This window comes from Lipotes vexillifer, unplaced genomic scaffold (genome assembly GCF_000442215.2).
Source record: "Lipotes vexillifer unplaced genomic scaffold, Lipotes_vexillifer_v1.1 scaffold1122, whole genome shotgun sequence".
NCBI classification, from domain to species: Eukaryota; Metazoa; Chordata; class Mammalia; order Artiodactyla; family Lipotidae; genus Lipotes; species Lipotes vexillifer.
Window position 1 is genome coordinate 2974882 of NW_006798649.1, and position 17354 is coordinate 2992235.

General features: G+C 41.2%; 1 protein-coding gene across 1 annotated transcript; it reads left to right on the top strand.

Annotated features, from left to right (window-relative positions):
* The first annotated feature begins 4629 nt into the window (after positions 1–4629).
* C4BPB (complement component 4 binding protein beta) lies at positions 4630–15821 on the top strand. Its single transcript, XM_007470720.1, has 5 exons — positions 4630–4959; positions 7438–7614; positions 12284–12377; positions 14519–14642; positions 15620–15821. Exons 1-5 carry the CDS (start codon positions 4902–4904, stop codon positions 15761–15763), a joined length of 597 nt encoding a protein of 198 aa, XP_007470782.1. The 5' UTR covers positions 4630–4901; the 3' UTR covers positions 15764–15821.
* Positions 15822–17354: the final 1533 nt, after the last annotated feature.

A 17354-nucleotide genomic window follows, 5' to 3' on the forward strand; every position in this document is an offset into this window, starting at 1 on the left:
ATTCCTGGGTCCTTTCACTCAAATACCAGTTGGCCCTTATCTTCTTGTATTCATCAGTGTTTCAGATTAGAGTTGGTTTCAGCTGAAGGTGTCACCAAATACAAAATAACAGCACCTTACACATGCAGAAGGTTACTCTCACCTACAATGTGCTGGATCCTACCTCATAGTACAATACCAAGCTACCGGAATCATGTGTACATTCCAGTCAGTAAAAAGGGAGCAAAAAGGGTTCACCAACTTCCTTTAAGGGTGTTTTCTAAATGTTGCACGCAGTATTATTCTCATAGCTCATGGCTATGTATAACTGCAGGCAGGCTGAAATGTATTTTTAAAAAAACATTCCAGGTGACCTTGTGCCAGCTATAATTGTGGTTTAATTACTAAAGAAGAAGAATGGAATGGATTTGGGGAATGAACAGCAATCTGCTTCAGTAGGTAATAGGGACTTTGCAGTAAGTCTGAAGGGACATAACAAGGTGAGCAGTAGTCTTTGAAGAGTTATATTGCCACCACGTAAAGACACACTGCTTGTCATTCATCAAGTCTGACCTTGCTGTAGTGCATGTGTCTGTCTTGACTCACAAGCAAGGCTTATTCTACAATGCTTCATGAACAGTTTGACCTTTTTAAAATTTATATATTTTATTCTCATGTAATCTGAATAAAGGCTACTTTTCTGGACCAGGTTTTTCTTGGTGAGGCATTCAAGAAACATCAACTCGGTAAATAAAAAATAATCAGAGAAGCAATTTAGATCTTTTCTGAATTGTCTTGACAAAGACCGAAGGAAATCCATTCGTAACATACTGTAGAACTTTAAAAAATCTTTTCCCAAGTCTCTTAAAATCACACACACACACACACACACAGCACAGGGTGTGTTCCCCTTGTTTAACTCCCCACAACTCTTCCCCCAGCCTAGGCATTGCGGACTTTTGTTTTTCTACCCCTCCGCCCTCACCTTCTGATCTCTTCCGCTAATTACTGGCCGCCATCCCTTTGTAAAGTAATCAAACCAGTCTGAGTACGACTTCTGCACCTGATTTATTACCCTAGTTCTCCAGGAGACAATCTGGATTAGATCAAATTGTTCAACAGGCTAGCAGCGTCACTTAATGCTCATTTATTAGCTTATTCAACCTTGGACACCCATAATAAAACACGTAATCCCTTATATGGAATTACAAAATTCAATACGCTTTGAAAACAAAGTTTTCTTTTAATTTATTTGACCATAAAACCCGACCTGAACTTTGTGAGGATATTTATAGTCTCTCTATATCCCACTTAGTGTAAATATTTTTACATTTCACGAAGAAATGTTAGGAGGACAGTGTTATAAGCAACATAGTACCTTTCTAAAGTCCTAATCATTCTGAATCTAAAATAAGCCATTGAGACGAAGACTTATTTGCAATTATTTCCTGTAATAATGCTCTATTTTATACCCATGTTTATGTAGCAATAAAAATTTTCTTTCATTTTTTATTATTTATTGTACAAACATTATGTACACTAGATACTGAGGAACATGTATTCCTCAAGAAATAGACTATGTGGTATGTTAAAAATTACTCAAAACTTGGAACTAGGCAAATAGAGATCACTGGAGACATTTTTTTTTTAAGAGATTTATTTATTTATTTATTTGTTTGTTTTTTGGAGGCGTTGGGTCTTCGTTGCTGCATGCAGACTTTCTCTAGTTGCAGCGCGTGGGGGCTACTCTTCGCTGCGGTGTGCGGGCTTCTCATTGTGGTGGCTTCTCTTGTTGCAGAGCACGGGCTCTAGGTGCGCGGGCTCAGTAGTTGTGGCATGCAGGCTCAGTAGTTGTGGCTCACGGGCTCTAGAGCGCAGGCTCAGTAGTTGTGGCGCACAGGCTTAGTTGCTCCGCGACATGTGGGATCTTCCCTGACCAGGGCTCGAAGCCGTGTCCCCTGCATTGGCAGGCGGATTCTTAACCACTGCGCCACCAGGGAAGCCCTGGAGACATTTTTTTTTATGAATTACTGAGTATTCTCTAGCAGACACTCTCTAGGGATTATTGATTCCATAAGGGTGTGTAATTTTGGTTGGCTTTCTATTAACTAGGCTTTTTTACAACTCTCTAATAAGAGTAGAGGTTAATTTGTAGAAAATGGGTAGGAATGCAAATGATTCTTTTCTGAGAACAATGCAAATGATTCCCAATCAGGGCAAAGCAAAAGAATTTTGTCCAGTAGAGATTCAATTAATTTCCATCAGTTAGAAAATCTGATTTCAAGTATTACAGTTTGTTGCCCTGTATATTAACCAGTTTTGCTTCTAGTAGAAAAGTCATTTTAGAATGCCTTTGACTGACTATATACTATATATCTGTTCCTCAAATTCTTCTTTAAATTCACTGTAGCATCTTAATGGTTCCCTCATTAATTAATGAGTTGAGTGAAATCTTTGACACTTGTTCATTTTATATTTACATGAATGTCATGTTATTACTTTTTTGAAAATTATACTTTAAAAGATGCTTGCACTGTAGGAGCTCACATATTAGTTGATCAAAGACACAGGAAAACCATAAAAGCAGTATATAATAAGTTATCAGTATGGATTTGAGGGGCTGTGGTAGAGTTTCTGGGTGACTCTTCTTTTCATTTACTCTGCATTGCTTTATTCATTTAGCAGATGATTCTGTCAATACTTTTCATTATGCAATGCAGAGGAAGGGAATGCAAACACAGATGAGGCACAATCCCTATTCTAGAGTTGTTGACAGTTGTTAAAGAGGGAACCACAGGTCCCAAATGACGTCATCTGTGCTAAAGTCCTGATACCAAACCTAGATTTAATATTAATACTTGACCTAATTGCAATTTTGACCTTCCCCAGGAATCTACTCTTTTTTTTTTTTTTTCTGGTATGCGGGCCTCTCCCTGTTGCGGCCTCTCCCATTGCAGAGCACAGGCTCCGGACGCGCAGGCTCAGTGGCCATGGCTCACGGGCCCAGCCAATCCGCAGCATGTGGGTTCTTCCCAGACCGGGGCACGAACCCGTGTTCCCTGCTTCGGCAGGCGGACTCTCAACCACTGCGCCACCAGGGAAGCCCCCAGGAATATATTCTTAATTGGGCCAGTCTGGAATTTTCTGGTCAGAACTAATGAGGTAATCTGCATGATTAGACTCTCATTTTTTCCCCCAAAGAAGGTGACCTATCCTGAAACAATTCTTCCTTTTCTTTTGCTAGTAACTTCCTTGCCCCACTCTCCTTCTATAAAAACCCTCCATTTTGTACAACTCCTCAGAGTGCCCTTGTATTTACTAGGTGGGATGCTGCCCGATTAATGAATTGTTGAATAAAGCCAATTAGATCTTGAATTTTGTTTTTTAACATAGTCTAGTGTGGGAGAAAGTCATGAACAAATCATTACAAAGTAATGATAATGGGGCTTCCCTGGTGGTGCGGTGGTTGGGAGTCCGCCTGCCGATGCAGGGGACATGGGTTCGTGCCCCGGTCCGGGAAGATCCCACATGCCGCAGAGCGACTGGGCCCGTGGGCCATGGCCGCTGAGCCTGCGCGTCTGGAGCCTGTGCTCCTCAACGGGAGAGGCCACAACAGTGAGGCCCATGTACCACAAAACAACAACAACAACAACAACAAAAACAAAGTAATGATAATGGGTGGGGATGAGAATAACATTTGAGACCTTACCGTGTTTTTATGCCTTTATATTTATATTATGCTTTATATTTGTTATTTTATTTAAACTTAAGATTTTTTAGGAATTTTACCCCAGTTTTGTAATTGGAGCACAGAAAACTAGCTAATGGCTATAATCATCATGAACAAGAAGCTATGGGAACCCAAAAGCAATTTTACATGCTTCATTCCCAAGACCAAAGCATTCCCCTCAACTCTCTCTTAGCTCATTTGGTTGACTCTGGACTCAGGTCAAATCCTGCCCAGAAGACCACGGAATGGAAGCCTGGTGCAGAGCTGGCAAATGAGGACATTGTGCTGCTGCAGGACTTTGGAGTCCTTCTCAAGTTTGGAATCCATCAGGACCAGCTCCTTTCTGGGAAGCCATATGGTCTGGAAGGTTGGAGACAGGTAAGGTTAGTTGGCTTCCTTGAGCTTTCTGTCTTTTTTTTTTTTGCAGTACGTGGGCCTCTCCCTGCTGTTGCCTCTCCCGCTGCGGAGCACAGGCTCCGGACGCGCAGGCTCAGCGGCCATGGCTCACGGGCGCAACCGCTCCGCAGCACGTGGGATCTTCCTGGACCGGGGCACGAACCCGCGTCCCCCGCAACAGCAGGCGGACTCTCAACCACTGCGCCAGCAGGGAAGCCCGAGCTTTCAGTCTTCAATGCTGCTTACAGTCTTAGGATACCTGGTATTTGAGAAAGGGGGAGGAGGTAGCACCCAGAGTTGGGTTTTACTTGGGAAAGCACAAGGGATGCACACCTCCACCCCCACCTCCCCGCCTCTACCCACAATGCTGGAGAGAGTTGCAGAAGGTGGACTGTAAACACTGGCAAATATCGACAGATGTGAAGGTCATGGTAAGACCATTTGGCCCAAATCTGTTGGGGAAGGATCAGCCTGCAGTTCAAAGGGACTGGTCAACTGGATTTGCATAAGCAACACTTGGGCCATTTCTGAAACTGAGTTTTAAAACCGGCAACTCTTTTTTATCACCCCTTTGGGTTTTTGCAAAATCCCTCTTTGTACCAACTTCCTTACAGCTACTCTTATTTCCTGTTGTAGAATTTTTTTTCCTTCCAGGGAAGAGAAATCAAGACAACCCCTTCTCTAGGAAGGAGGTGGTTGGTCTGATCTCAAGTGGTGTGAGAAGACCTATTTTGATCTAAACCAGGATCCTAGGCTGGGTTATTTCCAACCCGGGTCAAACAATTTTGATCGCAAGATGTTTTTTTGGTTTATGTGCTGCCTTGTGGATATGTGGCTGATTTCTGCCTCAGATGGTACGTATGCTTTTCTAAACCTCAGTTTGTAAGGCATGTGATATCAGCTTGTGGATTATGAGGCATTCTATCTGGGGTTTTAATGAAATTGAAGTTTATAAAATATATTTCCTTCATTGAAAAATCTCAAATTACTTGGCCTAATGCTCTGAACTCAATAGGGGCATAGTAAATATTTACTGATTTTGCTCTATGAAGTGGGTCATTGTCTGCTACTTTCCCTTTCTGTTCTGGGAACAAAAAATGTACCAATTTCAAAATCTTGAGAGGTCTTATTTATGATAAACTCCAGGACCACTATTTGGAAAGGGGATTGTTTTTTTTAGGAGTGGATAACTTATGGCTGAACTTGAGTAAAACTCCTGTTATTCTTTTGAAAACAAAACTTTGGGAATCCTTGGGCAGGAAGGGATGTGGATGTACATGGACATGGAAGAGTACAAGGAATCAGAGTTAATAATCAAGCCAAAAGACACTTGGATGAGGAATCTAGTAAGTGCTTCCTCAGGGCACGTGATACGTCAAACGAATCTGTTTTTTTTTTTTCCCCTCCAACAGAGATCTGTCCAGAACTTCCCCCAGTGGACAATAGCATATTTGTTGCAAAGGAGGGGGAAGGACAAATTCTGGGGACTTACTTATGTAACAATGGCTTCCACCTGGTAGGAGAGAAAACCCTTTTCTGTAATGCATCTAAAGGATGGAATGCCCCTGCTCCTGAGTGCCGCTGTAAGTTTGATCTTTCTGCTACTTTGTTCACCTTGTCATCCCTCTGTATTCTTTCATATCATACCTCCAGTAGGCCATGGTAAGACTTTATAAGAAAAAAAATTCTCAACTTCTAGTAATACATTTTTAAAGCACTCTAGTTGTGGAACTTCTCTTAGTAGGTACATAATCAGCTCTTAGTATTAATTTAGTTGAATTAGTAGACGCAATCATCCCTACAAGAAGGAAAGGATTTCTTACACATATTAAAACTACTTTTTTGGGGGGGCTGTAATTTGTTTAATATCATACTGCTTTAAAATTTTTAAGTTATGAAAAATTTTAAACATATACAAGACAGAAGTGTAAAATGAATTCATATGTATGATCAGCACGACTTTTTAAATCTACAGTTCTGCTTTGCATTATTATTATTTTGAAGTAAATATATCTTATCATTTCATTTCATCCATCATATAATGTTTTTTTTTCTTTTTTTTTTCTGCGGTACACAGGCCTCTCACTGTTGTGACCTCTCCTGTTGCGGAGCACAGGCTCCGGACGCAAAGGCTCAGCAGCCATGGCTCATGGGCCCAGCCGCTCTGCGGCATGTGGGATCATCCCAGACTGGGGCGCGAACGTGTGTCCCCTGCATTGGCAGGCGGACTCTCAACCACTGCGCCACCAGGGAAGCCCCCTAATTTTTTTTTTTTATAAATTTATTTTATTTACTTTATTTTTGGCTGCGTTGGGTCTTCGTTGCTGCACGCGGGCTTTCTCTAGTTGTGGTGAGTGGGGGCTGCTCTTCGTTGTGGTGTGCAGGCTTCTGTTGTGGAGCACAGGCTCTAGGCGCACGGGCTTCAGTAGTTGTGGCATGTGGGCTCAGTAGTTGTGGCATGTGGGCTCAGTAATTGTGGCTCGCGGGCTCTGGAGCACAGGCTCAGTACTTGTGGCGCATGGGCTAAGTTGCTCCGCAGCACGTGGGATCTTCCTGGACCAGGGCTCGAACCCGTGTCCCCTGCATTGGCAGGTGGATTCCTAACCACTGCACCACCAGGGAAGCCCCATCATATAATTTTTGAAATGGGAAAATTTATGTTCTCAATTTACAAATGTGATAACTGAAATCTAAGTGATTTGTTCAGGTTCATAAAACTCATTTGTGGTGTCTGTAGAGATGGAGAATAATTAGTCCACATTCTCTTTATTAATACTGTTTTTAGGAATAGCTGGATTAGTTCTCCTTTAAACCTAGAGTGTAAAGTTCTCCTTTATACCTAAAGCACACCTGTATATTTATCCTTTATTCATACAACCAAATTCACATCCCTTTGTATTCTCCTGTTTTTCCACCTGGGCAGAACAAAAGAAAACAAAGTAAAAAATGATGACTAATGTGTGTATTTGACAGGATGAAAGGGAAGGAAACATTTGCCTCAAACATGGGCTCAAGAATTTTGAGCAATGCTTAACATAAGAGAATGATGAACATGCTATTGGTAATTTCCAATTACATGCTTAACTTTAGTAAGTTCAAATGTCAGTTGTCACTCTTGTGCATGATCAAGACATTTTCTACCACAGTTAAGGGCAACCCAGTCTTTTCTCATTCTGCATTGATATGGTTTCGTACCATGTACCAGTCCACATTAAAAGGTGCATTTTTACTTCTCATTTTCAATTTTCTTGATGAAGCCTGAGGAGGTCTAGCCTTTGCTGTGGTAGGTTTCTGCTTAGCCCTTTCATATCTCTGCCTGTTTTCTTCTTCAGTGGGCCACTGTCCTGACCCTTTGCTGGTGAATGGTGAGTTTAGTTCCTTGGAGCCTGTGAATGTGAATGACACTGTCACGTTTAAGTGCAATGAGCATTACATCCTCAAGGGCAGCAATTGGAGCCGGTGCCTAGAGAACCACACCTGGGTGCCTCCCTTTCCTGTCTGCAAAAGCAGTAAGTATAAGAGAAAAAAAGTGCAAATCCCAAAGATACTGATCGGCAGTGAAAGTCTAGCCATTCACCACATGCCCGCTGTCCTCTTTTTTGTATCTGGGAAGGGTTTAGGATCTAGCAGGCAGCCAAGAAAGAGGCAAGCTCAACACAAGCAATGCATTCTAATGAAATGATCAGCACCCAAACAATAAACAACACCCGCCCCCACCCCCCCGCCTCCCCACCCAGGTAGGATTCCTGTACTACTAGATCTAACACAGGGGAGTTTGGGACATCCGACTATATTTTTTTAAAATTTCAAGATTGATAATTTTTTTTTGAAAGATAAACAAAAACAGGGGGGAAAAAAGACCATAACTCATCATTGCAAAATTACATAGAATAAGAGTTGAAAATACCTCCTTTTATCACTATAGTTCATAGCTCTCAGAGGTAATTAGTTGGATGTGTTTAATGACTTTTTCTTATGTTTACACAGATATTTTAAATAAATGCACACACACACATACCAATACACATATATACCTACAAAGATGAGACTTTGCTATACATATTTTTTAAATAGCTTCTTTTTTCATATAACAATATACATGGGAATCTTTTTCAGATCGGTATGTATAGCTCTACCTCCTGCTTTTTAACTACATGTGGATATGCCATGATTTATTCCATATCTCTCATATTGATGAACATTTATTATACTTCCATATTTTTGCTATTACAAACAATGATGAAATGAATGTTATTGTATATATATGTCTATACACATACATCTTTATGTCTATGCTACTATTTCTATAGGATAGAGTCCTAGAATGATTGGTGAGTCATAGGATATCATTATTTGCAAAATATACCTGAAAAATCCAAGAAATTCTACTAAAAACTTCATTCTTGGATACAAAATAAATTTTGAAAAATCAACAGTTTTCACTTTCTAGTAAGAGTTATCAGATGGATATTGAAATGTAAAAATAATTCCATTCATGACACCTATAGGAAAATTTACCAAAGGACATAAAATAAGACATGACTAAAAGAAAAGATCCTGGATGGGCAGACTTGGTATTACAATGCACTCCTAACCAGAATTTTAAATTAAAAAATAGGAAACAAAAAATTAATTTTAAAATCTCATTTGGAATGATACACAGGGTAGTTTGGGACATCCGACTATATTTTTTTAAAATTTCAAGATTGATAATTTTTTTTTGAAAGATAAACAAAAACAGGGGGGAAAAAAGACCATAACTCATCATTGCAAAATTACATAGAATAAGAGTTGAAAATACCTCCTTTTATCACTATAGTTCATAGCTCTCAGAGGTAATTAGTTGGATGTGTTTAATGACTTTTTCTTATGTTTACACAGATATTTTAAATAAATGCACACACACACATACCAATACACATATATACCTACAAAGATGAGACTTTGCTATACATATTTTTTAAATAGCTTCTTTTTTCATATAACAATATACATGGGAATCTTTTTCAGATCGGTATGTATAGCTCTACCTCCTGCTTTTTAACTACATGTGGATATGCCATGATTTATTCCATATCTCTCATATTGATGAACATTTATTATACTTCCATATTTTTGCTATTACAAACAATGATGAAATGAATGTTATTGTATATATATGTCTATACACATACATCTTTATGTCTATGCTACTATTTCTATAGGATAGAGTCCTAGAATGATTGGTGAGTCATAGGATATCATTATTTGCAAAATATACCTGAAAAATCCAAGAAATTCTACTAAAAACTTCATTCTTGGATACAAAATAAATTTTGAAAAATCAACAGTTTTCACTTTCTAGTAAGAGTTATCAGATGGATATTGAAATGTAAAAATAATTCCATTCATGACACCTATAGGAAAATTTACCAAAGGACATAAAATAAGACATGACTAAAAGAAAAGATCCTGGATGGGCAGACTTGGTATTACAATGCACTCCTAACCAGAATTTTAAATTAAAAAATAGGAAACAAAAAATTAATTTTAAAATCTCATTTGGAATGATACACATCTAACATTGCAAATTTATTTATTTCAATACTTTATTTTTTTAGAGCAGTTTTAGGTTTCTAATAAAATTGAGAGGAAGATACAGAGATTCCCCCTATTGCCCCTGTTCCCACATATGCACAGCCTCCCCCCTGCCCCCCCCATTATCAACGTCACTCACAAGAGTGGTACATTTGTTACAATTGATAGACTTACATTGACACATCATTATCACTCAAAGTCCATAGTTTACCTAAGAGTTCACTCTTGGTGGTGTACATTCAAAGGATTTGGACCAATGTATAATGACATATGTACATCGTTATAATCTCATAGAGAGTATTCTCACCACCCTAAAAATCCTCTGTGCTCTGCTTATTTATCACTTTACTTCCCCCACCCCTCTCAACCACTGATCTTTTTATTGTTTCCATAGTTTTGCCTTTTCCAGAATGTCATACAATTAGAATCATACATTGTGTGGCCTTTTCAGTTTGTCTACTTTCACTTAGTAACATGCATTTACGGTTTCTCCATGTCTTTTCATGGCTTGATAGCTCATTTCTTTTTAGTGCTGAATAATGTTTCATTTCTGGATGTACCACAGTTTACTTATCCATTCACTTTCTGAAGGATATCTTGGGTTGCTTCCAAGTTTTGACAATTATGAATAAAACTGCTAAAAATGTCCATGTGAAGGTTTTTTTTCTATGATGTAAGTTTTCACCTTCTTTGGGAGTTAGATCATGTGGTCAGAGTATATTTAGTTTTGTGAGAAACCACCAAACTGTCTTCCAAAGGGGCTCTACCATTTTGAATTCCCATCAACAATGTATGAATACTGTTGTTCCAAAACCTTCCCAGCATTTGGTGTTGTCAGTGTTCCAGAGACTGACCGTTCTAATAGATGTGTAATAGTAACTCACTGTTGTTTTAATTTGCATTTTGCTGATGACATATGATGTAGAGTATCTTTTCATATGTCATCTGTATATCTTTGGTGAGGTGTCCATTTGGGACACTGGAGTTGCTTAATCAACTCATTGAAATTCTTTTTCCTTTCTTCCACACAACTTTTGAACTCAGGTTTTGATCTTTTAAAAATTATTTATTAACTGCTCAAGTAATACATCTCTGTTGTGGAAAAATACAGAAAATAAAAGAAGAAAACATTTAATTACCTACAAACCTACCACCCAGAGATAACAGAGTACTTTGGCATATAATTTTCAGACTTTTTTTTTCTGTTCATATATGTTGGTATGTGCCTGTGTTTTACAAAAGTAGTATTATATTATACATGCTCTTTTATGCTTTGCTGTTTTAGTTTTCTGTTTTGAACACTTTGTGTTTCAGTAAATACATAATTATTCTTAATTTAGCTGCTAATCTTTTTTTTTTTTTTTTTTGCGGTTACGCGGGCCTCTCACTGTCGTGGCCTTTCCCGTTGCGGAGCACAGGTTCCGGACGCGCAGGCTCAGCGGCCATGGCTCACGGGCCCAGCCGCTCCGCGGCATGTGGGATCTTCCCGAACCGGGGCACGAACCCATGTATCCTGCATCGGCAGGCGGACTTTCAACCACTGCGCCACCAGGGACGCCCAGCTGTTAATCTTGATCAACAAGTTTAAACTCATATAACCTCAGAGCTGAAATGGACCTTATGGATAATATTGTTTAGCCTGCTCATCTTATAGATTAAGAAGGAAGCTGAGGACTTCCCTGGTGGCACAGTGGTTAAGAATCCACCCGCCAGTGCAGGGGACATGGGTTTGAGCCCTGGTCCAGGAAGATCCCACATGCCGCGGAGCAACTAAGCCCATGTGCCACAACAACGGAACCTGCACTCTAAAGCCCGAGAGCCACAACTATTGAGCCCATATGCTACAACAACTGAAGCCCGCGGGCCTAGAGCCTGTGCTCCACCACAACAGAAGCCACTGCAATGAGAAGCCTGCGCACTGCAGTGAAGAGTAGCCCCCGCTCGCCACAACTAGAAAAAGCCTCCGTGCAGCAGCGAAGACCCAATGCAGCCAAAATAATAATAATAATTGATTAATTAATTTAAAAAGAAGGAAGCTGAGAAAGGTAAAATGGCTTCTTTCATGCGGTGTGTTCAGTGGAAGAGCCAAAACCAAAACTCACAACATCTAGTACCTTGTCCGACTCTCTTTCCATAATTTTACAGACTCATCCTTTTTCCTCGCAGCTCTGTTCTCCATTTTTTGCTGAATCTCTCATATGGTACAACTGTCACACAGGGGTAGTCAACCTCCATATGAGCTCACACTATTTACTGTTTCAGGAGTTACTTCTTCCATCTCTACCTATAGCCTAATTTTTCCCTTCTTGTACACTGACAGTTAGCATCTCTACAACTTAACCTTCCTTTCCTCAAGTTCCTGCCAATCACAAAGTACTCTCACATCACTAATGACTCAGAGAATGAGCCAGGGGAGGGAGTCTTTCTCATGGATAAATATGATTTGACCAGAAGGAAATGAATGGAGAACATGTCCCAGATCCCACATGGGCTTGTGAAGGTGGCAGGTGCTGGACTACACAGTTGCACTTAGGGGCCTGGCATTGTTAATTGAGCATTACTGGACTTCACAGCTGTCATTCTTATACTCCTGTCTCTCAGGAGACTGTGGCCCTCCTGAGAAACCAACTCATGGCTATTTTGAAGGAATAGATTTCAACTTGGGATCTACCATTACTTATTACTGTGAAGCGAGGTAAGTGTATTGCAGCCTTTTTTTTTTTTTTTTTTTTTCTTGCGTTATGCGGGCCTCTCACTGCTGTGGCCTCTCCCATTTGCGGAGCACAGGCTCCGGACGCGCAGGCCCAGCGGCCATGGCTCACGGGCCCAGCCGCTCCGCGGCACGTGGGATCCTCCCGAAACGGGGCACGAACCCGCGTCTCCTGCATCGGCAGGCGGACTCTCAAGCACTGCGCCACCAGGGAAGCCCTATTGCAGCCTTTTAAATATGAGACCTTGCCCATTGACTAGTAGCCTTGTTTTGGAAAAGACCCAGTCTGTCTCAATCTAGTCCCCTGATTACCTACCACATTCTGATATATTTTTTTAATTGATTTTTAAACTTTAAAAAAAATTAATTTATTTTTGACTGCGTTGCGTCTTTGTTGCTGTGCGTGGGCTTTCTCTAGTTGCAGAGAGTGGGGGCTACTCTTTATTGCAGTGCATGGGCTTCTCATTGCGGCGGCTTCTCTTTTTGCTGAGCCCAGGCTCTAGGCCCGCGGGCTTCAGTAATTGTGGCACGTGGGCTCAGTAGTTGTGGCTCGCAGGCTCTAGAGCGCAGGCACAGTAGTTGTGGCACATGGGCTTCGTTGCTCTGCAGCATGTGGGATCTTCTCGGGCCAGGGCTCGAACCTGTGTCCCCTGCATTGGCAGATGGATTCTTAACTACTGTGACACCAGGGAACTCCTACACATTCTGATTTTGAGAGCTGCTTTAGCCTACTGCCAACTCTCCCCAAGCCCTAGAAGACAGACTGATCCTCCTATTTATCCTAATAGAAGTATCACTCTTTTTTCTCTTAGCTAAGACAAGATAAAATATTTAAAATGTATGTTTTTCTGGGGCTTCCCTGGTGGTGCAGTGGTTAAGAATCCACCTGCCAATAAAGGGGACACGGGTTCGAGCCCTGGCCCAGGAAGATCCCACATGCCGCGGAGCAACTAAGCCTGTGCACTACAACTACTGAGCCTGTGCTCTAGAACTTGTGTGCCACAACTACTGAGCCCATGTGCCACAACTACCAAAGCCCGCGCACCTAGAGCCTGTGCTCTGCAACAAGAGAAGCCACTGCAATGAGAAGCCTGCACACCGCAACGAAGAGTAGCCCCCACTCGCCGCAACCAGAGAAAGCCCGCGCACAGCAAAAGACCCAACGCAGCCACCCCCCCCAAAAAATATGTTTTTCTAAACAGTCTCAGAACAAAAAACTCAAAAAAACCCCACAGAATATATGGAAGTACAGAAATAGAATTATTTAGAATAGAGATTCTTAGGACATAGTAATTAAAGTCTAACCTTAACTTAGACTGCCTGGTCACCTGCTTACAGATCTCCTAACCTTTTCTTTTCCTGGCCTCAATCTTATTAACTCAGAGTCATGTGATCTCACTGGCATTTCAATCTCATTATTTACCTCCAATGCATTTTGCCATCAACTCTCATGTTTTTCTGATTAAGAGCTGAGGCTCCTTTTAAGCAGTTCCCCAAGATTTGTTTGAAGGCTGTCTCTAGCTTTCTACTCCTTTTTAGAGCACAGATGACAGATGCTTTTTTTTTTTTTTTTTTTTTTTTTTTTGGGTTTTTAGTGGTACGCAGGCCTCTCACTGTTGTGGCCTCTCCCACTGCGGAGCACAGGCTCTGGACGCGCAGGCTCAGCGGCATGGCCCATGGGCCCAGCCGCTCAGCGGCATGTGGGATCTTCCTGGACCAGGGCACGAACCCATGTCCCCTGCATCAGCAGGCGGACTCTCAACCACTGCACCACCAGGGAAGCCCGAAAGATGCCTTTTTAAAGTACTGAAAAATGAAGAGGTTCCTCCTTCACCCTTCCCACCCAAAAACTGTGTGTGTAAAAACACATATTTAGAATTTTTCACTCCTCCGTGTCTTACAGTCTGACTCATCACTTGGGTCCTCTCCACCCCCAGGAGAATGGTTTTACTTTATGACTGCTTTGTAATATTGAGATAACTTAAGCATGCATTAGGGCTCTGGGGCAGAAAAGTAGATTCTATTACAGTGTGAAATACTGAAATACTGTTACAGAAAACCAGCTTTAGTTGCCCAGTTCAAGAAGTGGAAGTGTAAACGTTGTTGCCATTCTTACTTGCGTCCAGGTACTACCTGGTGGGCACACAGCAGCAACAGTGCATTGATGGGGAGTGGAGCAGTACCCTTCCGGTCTGTGAATTGATCCAAGAAGCTCCCAAACCAACTGAGTTGGAGTTGGAGAAAGCACTGGTAAGAGTGGGCTCTTTTCTGTCTTATTCACAGCTGTGCCTCCAGGGCCTGGTGTCGCTCTTGGCATATGCTCAGTAAATAGCTGTTCAATTTGGAATGTCTTTGAATGGATTGGTCTTGGCCTGATTGTAGAGTGGGGCCTATAAACTAGTGACTCATGTTTTTGTATATGAATTCCCATTCTCCGCCATCGTTAATACCTCATGAGGCCCTTTTGGTAGGGGTTGTTGTCTCATGTGCTTTAAAGAGCAAGGTAGGGCTTCCCTGGTGGCTCAGTGGTTGAGTCCGCCTGCCGATGCAGGGGACACGGGTTCATGCCCCGGTCTGGGAAGATCCCACATGCCGTGGAGCGGCTGGGGCCGTGAGCCATGGCCGCTGAGCCTGCATGTCTGGAGGCTGTGCTCCGCAACGGGAGAGGCCACAACGGTGAGAGGCCCGCGTACCGCAAAAAATAAATAAATAAATAAAGTAAATAAAGAGCAAGGTACATAAACTTATGTCTTAGACTTGGAAGTATTGCTGCAAAAAGTCTAAAATTCTTCTAGACTTCAAAAAAAAATCACAAAAATGCTGAACAGATCCATTTTCACTGAGACTCCTCTCTTAGTCTATATTTATTACTGAGATGACAAGTAGATTTAAGCCACTAAATTTTATTTTCAGAAAATAAAAAAGTACCCCAGGGGCAGGCAGTGATAACTTCCCCCAAGACACACCAAGTTGCAAGATTTTATATATATCTCTGTACCCCAGGAGGAAGAGAGGGACACTTGGCAGCATCCTGAAAGGGGCCCTAGGCAGCCCCCAGCCATCCTGCAAATTTAAATGATTCATCATGTTGAAGACCCAGATCCATACTGAAGCTAGTGTTGTTCTGAGCCCCCATTTGGGCACCTAAACACTACTCATTAGCTTCCGAGTGTAGAGCTGAGTCTCAGTTCTTAAACTGTTAACTTCAAAAAATGTTCTTTCTTCAGCTTGCCTTTCAGGAGAGTAAGGAACTATGCAAAGCCATAGAGAACTTTACACAAAGATTAAAGAAAAGTGGCTTAATGATGGAGAAAGTAAAATGTTCTCTGGAAATAAGGAAAGCTGAGTTGAAGACAAAAATGTTGCCCTGACATTGTCTGAGCAGACTGGGTAATAGAAATACTATGAATAAAATTTCCTCTTGGCTCTGAAATTGGTTTCAGATTTTTCTTTCTTTGGGCCAAAATGCAACTTCACAGTAACCAGCTGCAGTTGCATGACGCATGGGGTGTGTGTGTGTGTGTGTGTGTGTGTGTGTGTGTGCGCGTGTGTTGGATGTAGAATGACCAAGTGTGGTGATTGTCTAAGACCAGAATTAGAAATGCATTAATGGGGAGGGAAAGGTTTAATTTCCTGTCTGAAAGAGAATGGGAAGCTCAGATCACAGCTAAGGTACATTCCTTATTTTTTTTCTCTTTTCGTTTTTTGGTGGTGCTGCATGGGTTGGGGGAATCTTAGTTCCCCAATCAGGGATTGAACCTGGGCCCTCGACAGTGAAAGCGTGGAGTACTAACCACTGGACTGCCAGGGAATTACTGTTTCATTTTTTAATATGAGCTGCAAATTATTAACAAAAATTAACCCCCAATTAACCAAAACTTTTGAGGCAAAAATTAATGTCTCATTTTGGGAAAATAGGCTCAGAACAGCTGTATCCTTAAAATGACTTATGGAGACAAAAGTAGAGTTAGAACCCAAACTCTCATCTGGATCTCCCAGACATCCTGTTTATAAAACCAGGTTTCCAAATCTTCTCTGGTAATATTGCTCACTGCCTTTTGGATGAAACTTAGCCCTAAATTTGAGATGTTGCAACACATATGAATATATTTTCTTATTCTTTTTTTTCAGTTTGAGATGTTGCAACACATATGAATATATTTTCTTTTTCTTTTTCTTTTTTTTTTTTGCGGTACGCGGGCCTCTCACTGCTGCGGCCTCTCCCGTTGCGGGGCACAGGCTCCGGAAGCGCAGGCTCAGCGGCCATGTCTCACGGGCCCTGCCACTCCACGGCATGTGGGATCCTCCCGAACCAGGGCACGAACCTGTGTCCCCTACATCGACAGGCGGACTCTCAACCACTGCGCCACCAGGGAAGCCCAACCAGCACGGTTTTTTGGGCCCTTGAAAGTGATTACGATTTAGAGACAAAGATTAGGGAGAAGGCTGTTCCAAGTGGAAAGAAGATTTGAAAAATGTAGTAAAGAGTTATAAGCTTTTTTTTTTTAATTGAAGTAGAGTTGATTCACAATATTATATTAATTTCAGGTGTACAACATGGTGATTCAATTGTTAATAGATTATATTCCATTTAAAGTTACAAAAAAATAATGGCTATATTTCCATGCTCTGTACAATATATCCTTATTGCTTAACTATTTTATACATAGTATTTTGTACTTCTTAATCTACTACCCCTATCTTGCCTCTTCCTGCTTCCGTCTCCCCACTGGTAGCCACTAGTTTGTTCTCTATATCTGTGAGTTTGTTTCTGTTTTGTTATATTCATTCATTTATTTTATTTTTTTAGGTTCCACATACAAGGGATAACATAGAGTATTTTTCTTTCTCTGCCTGACTTATTTCACTAAGCATAATACCCTATAGGTCCAACCACATTGTTGCAAATGAGAGTCATAAGCTTTTTAACCAAGTAAATGGTTACTCCTATTCCTACGATTA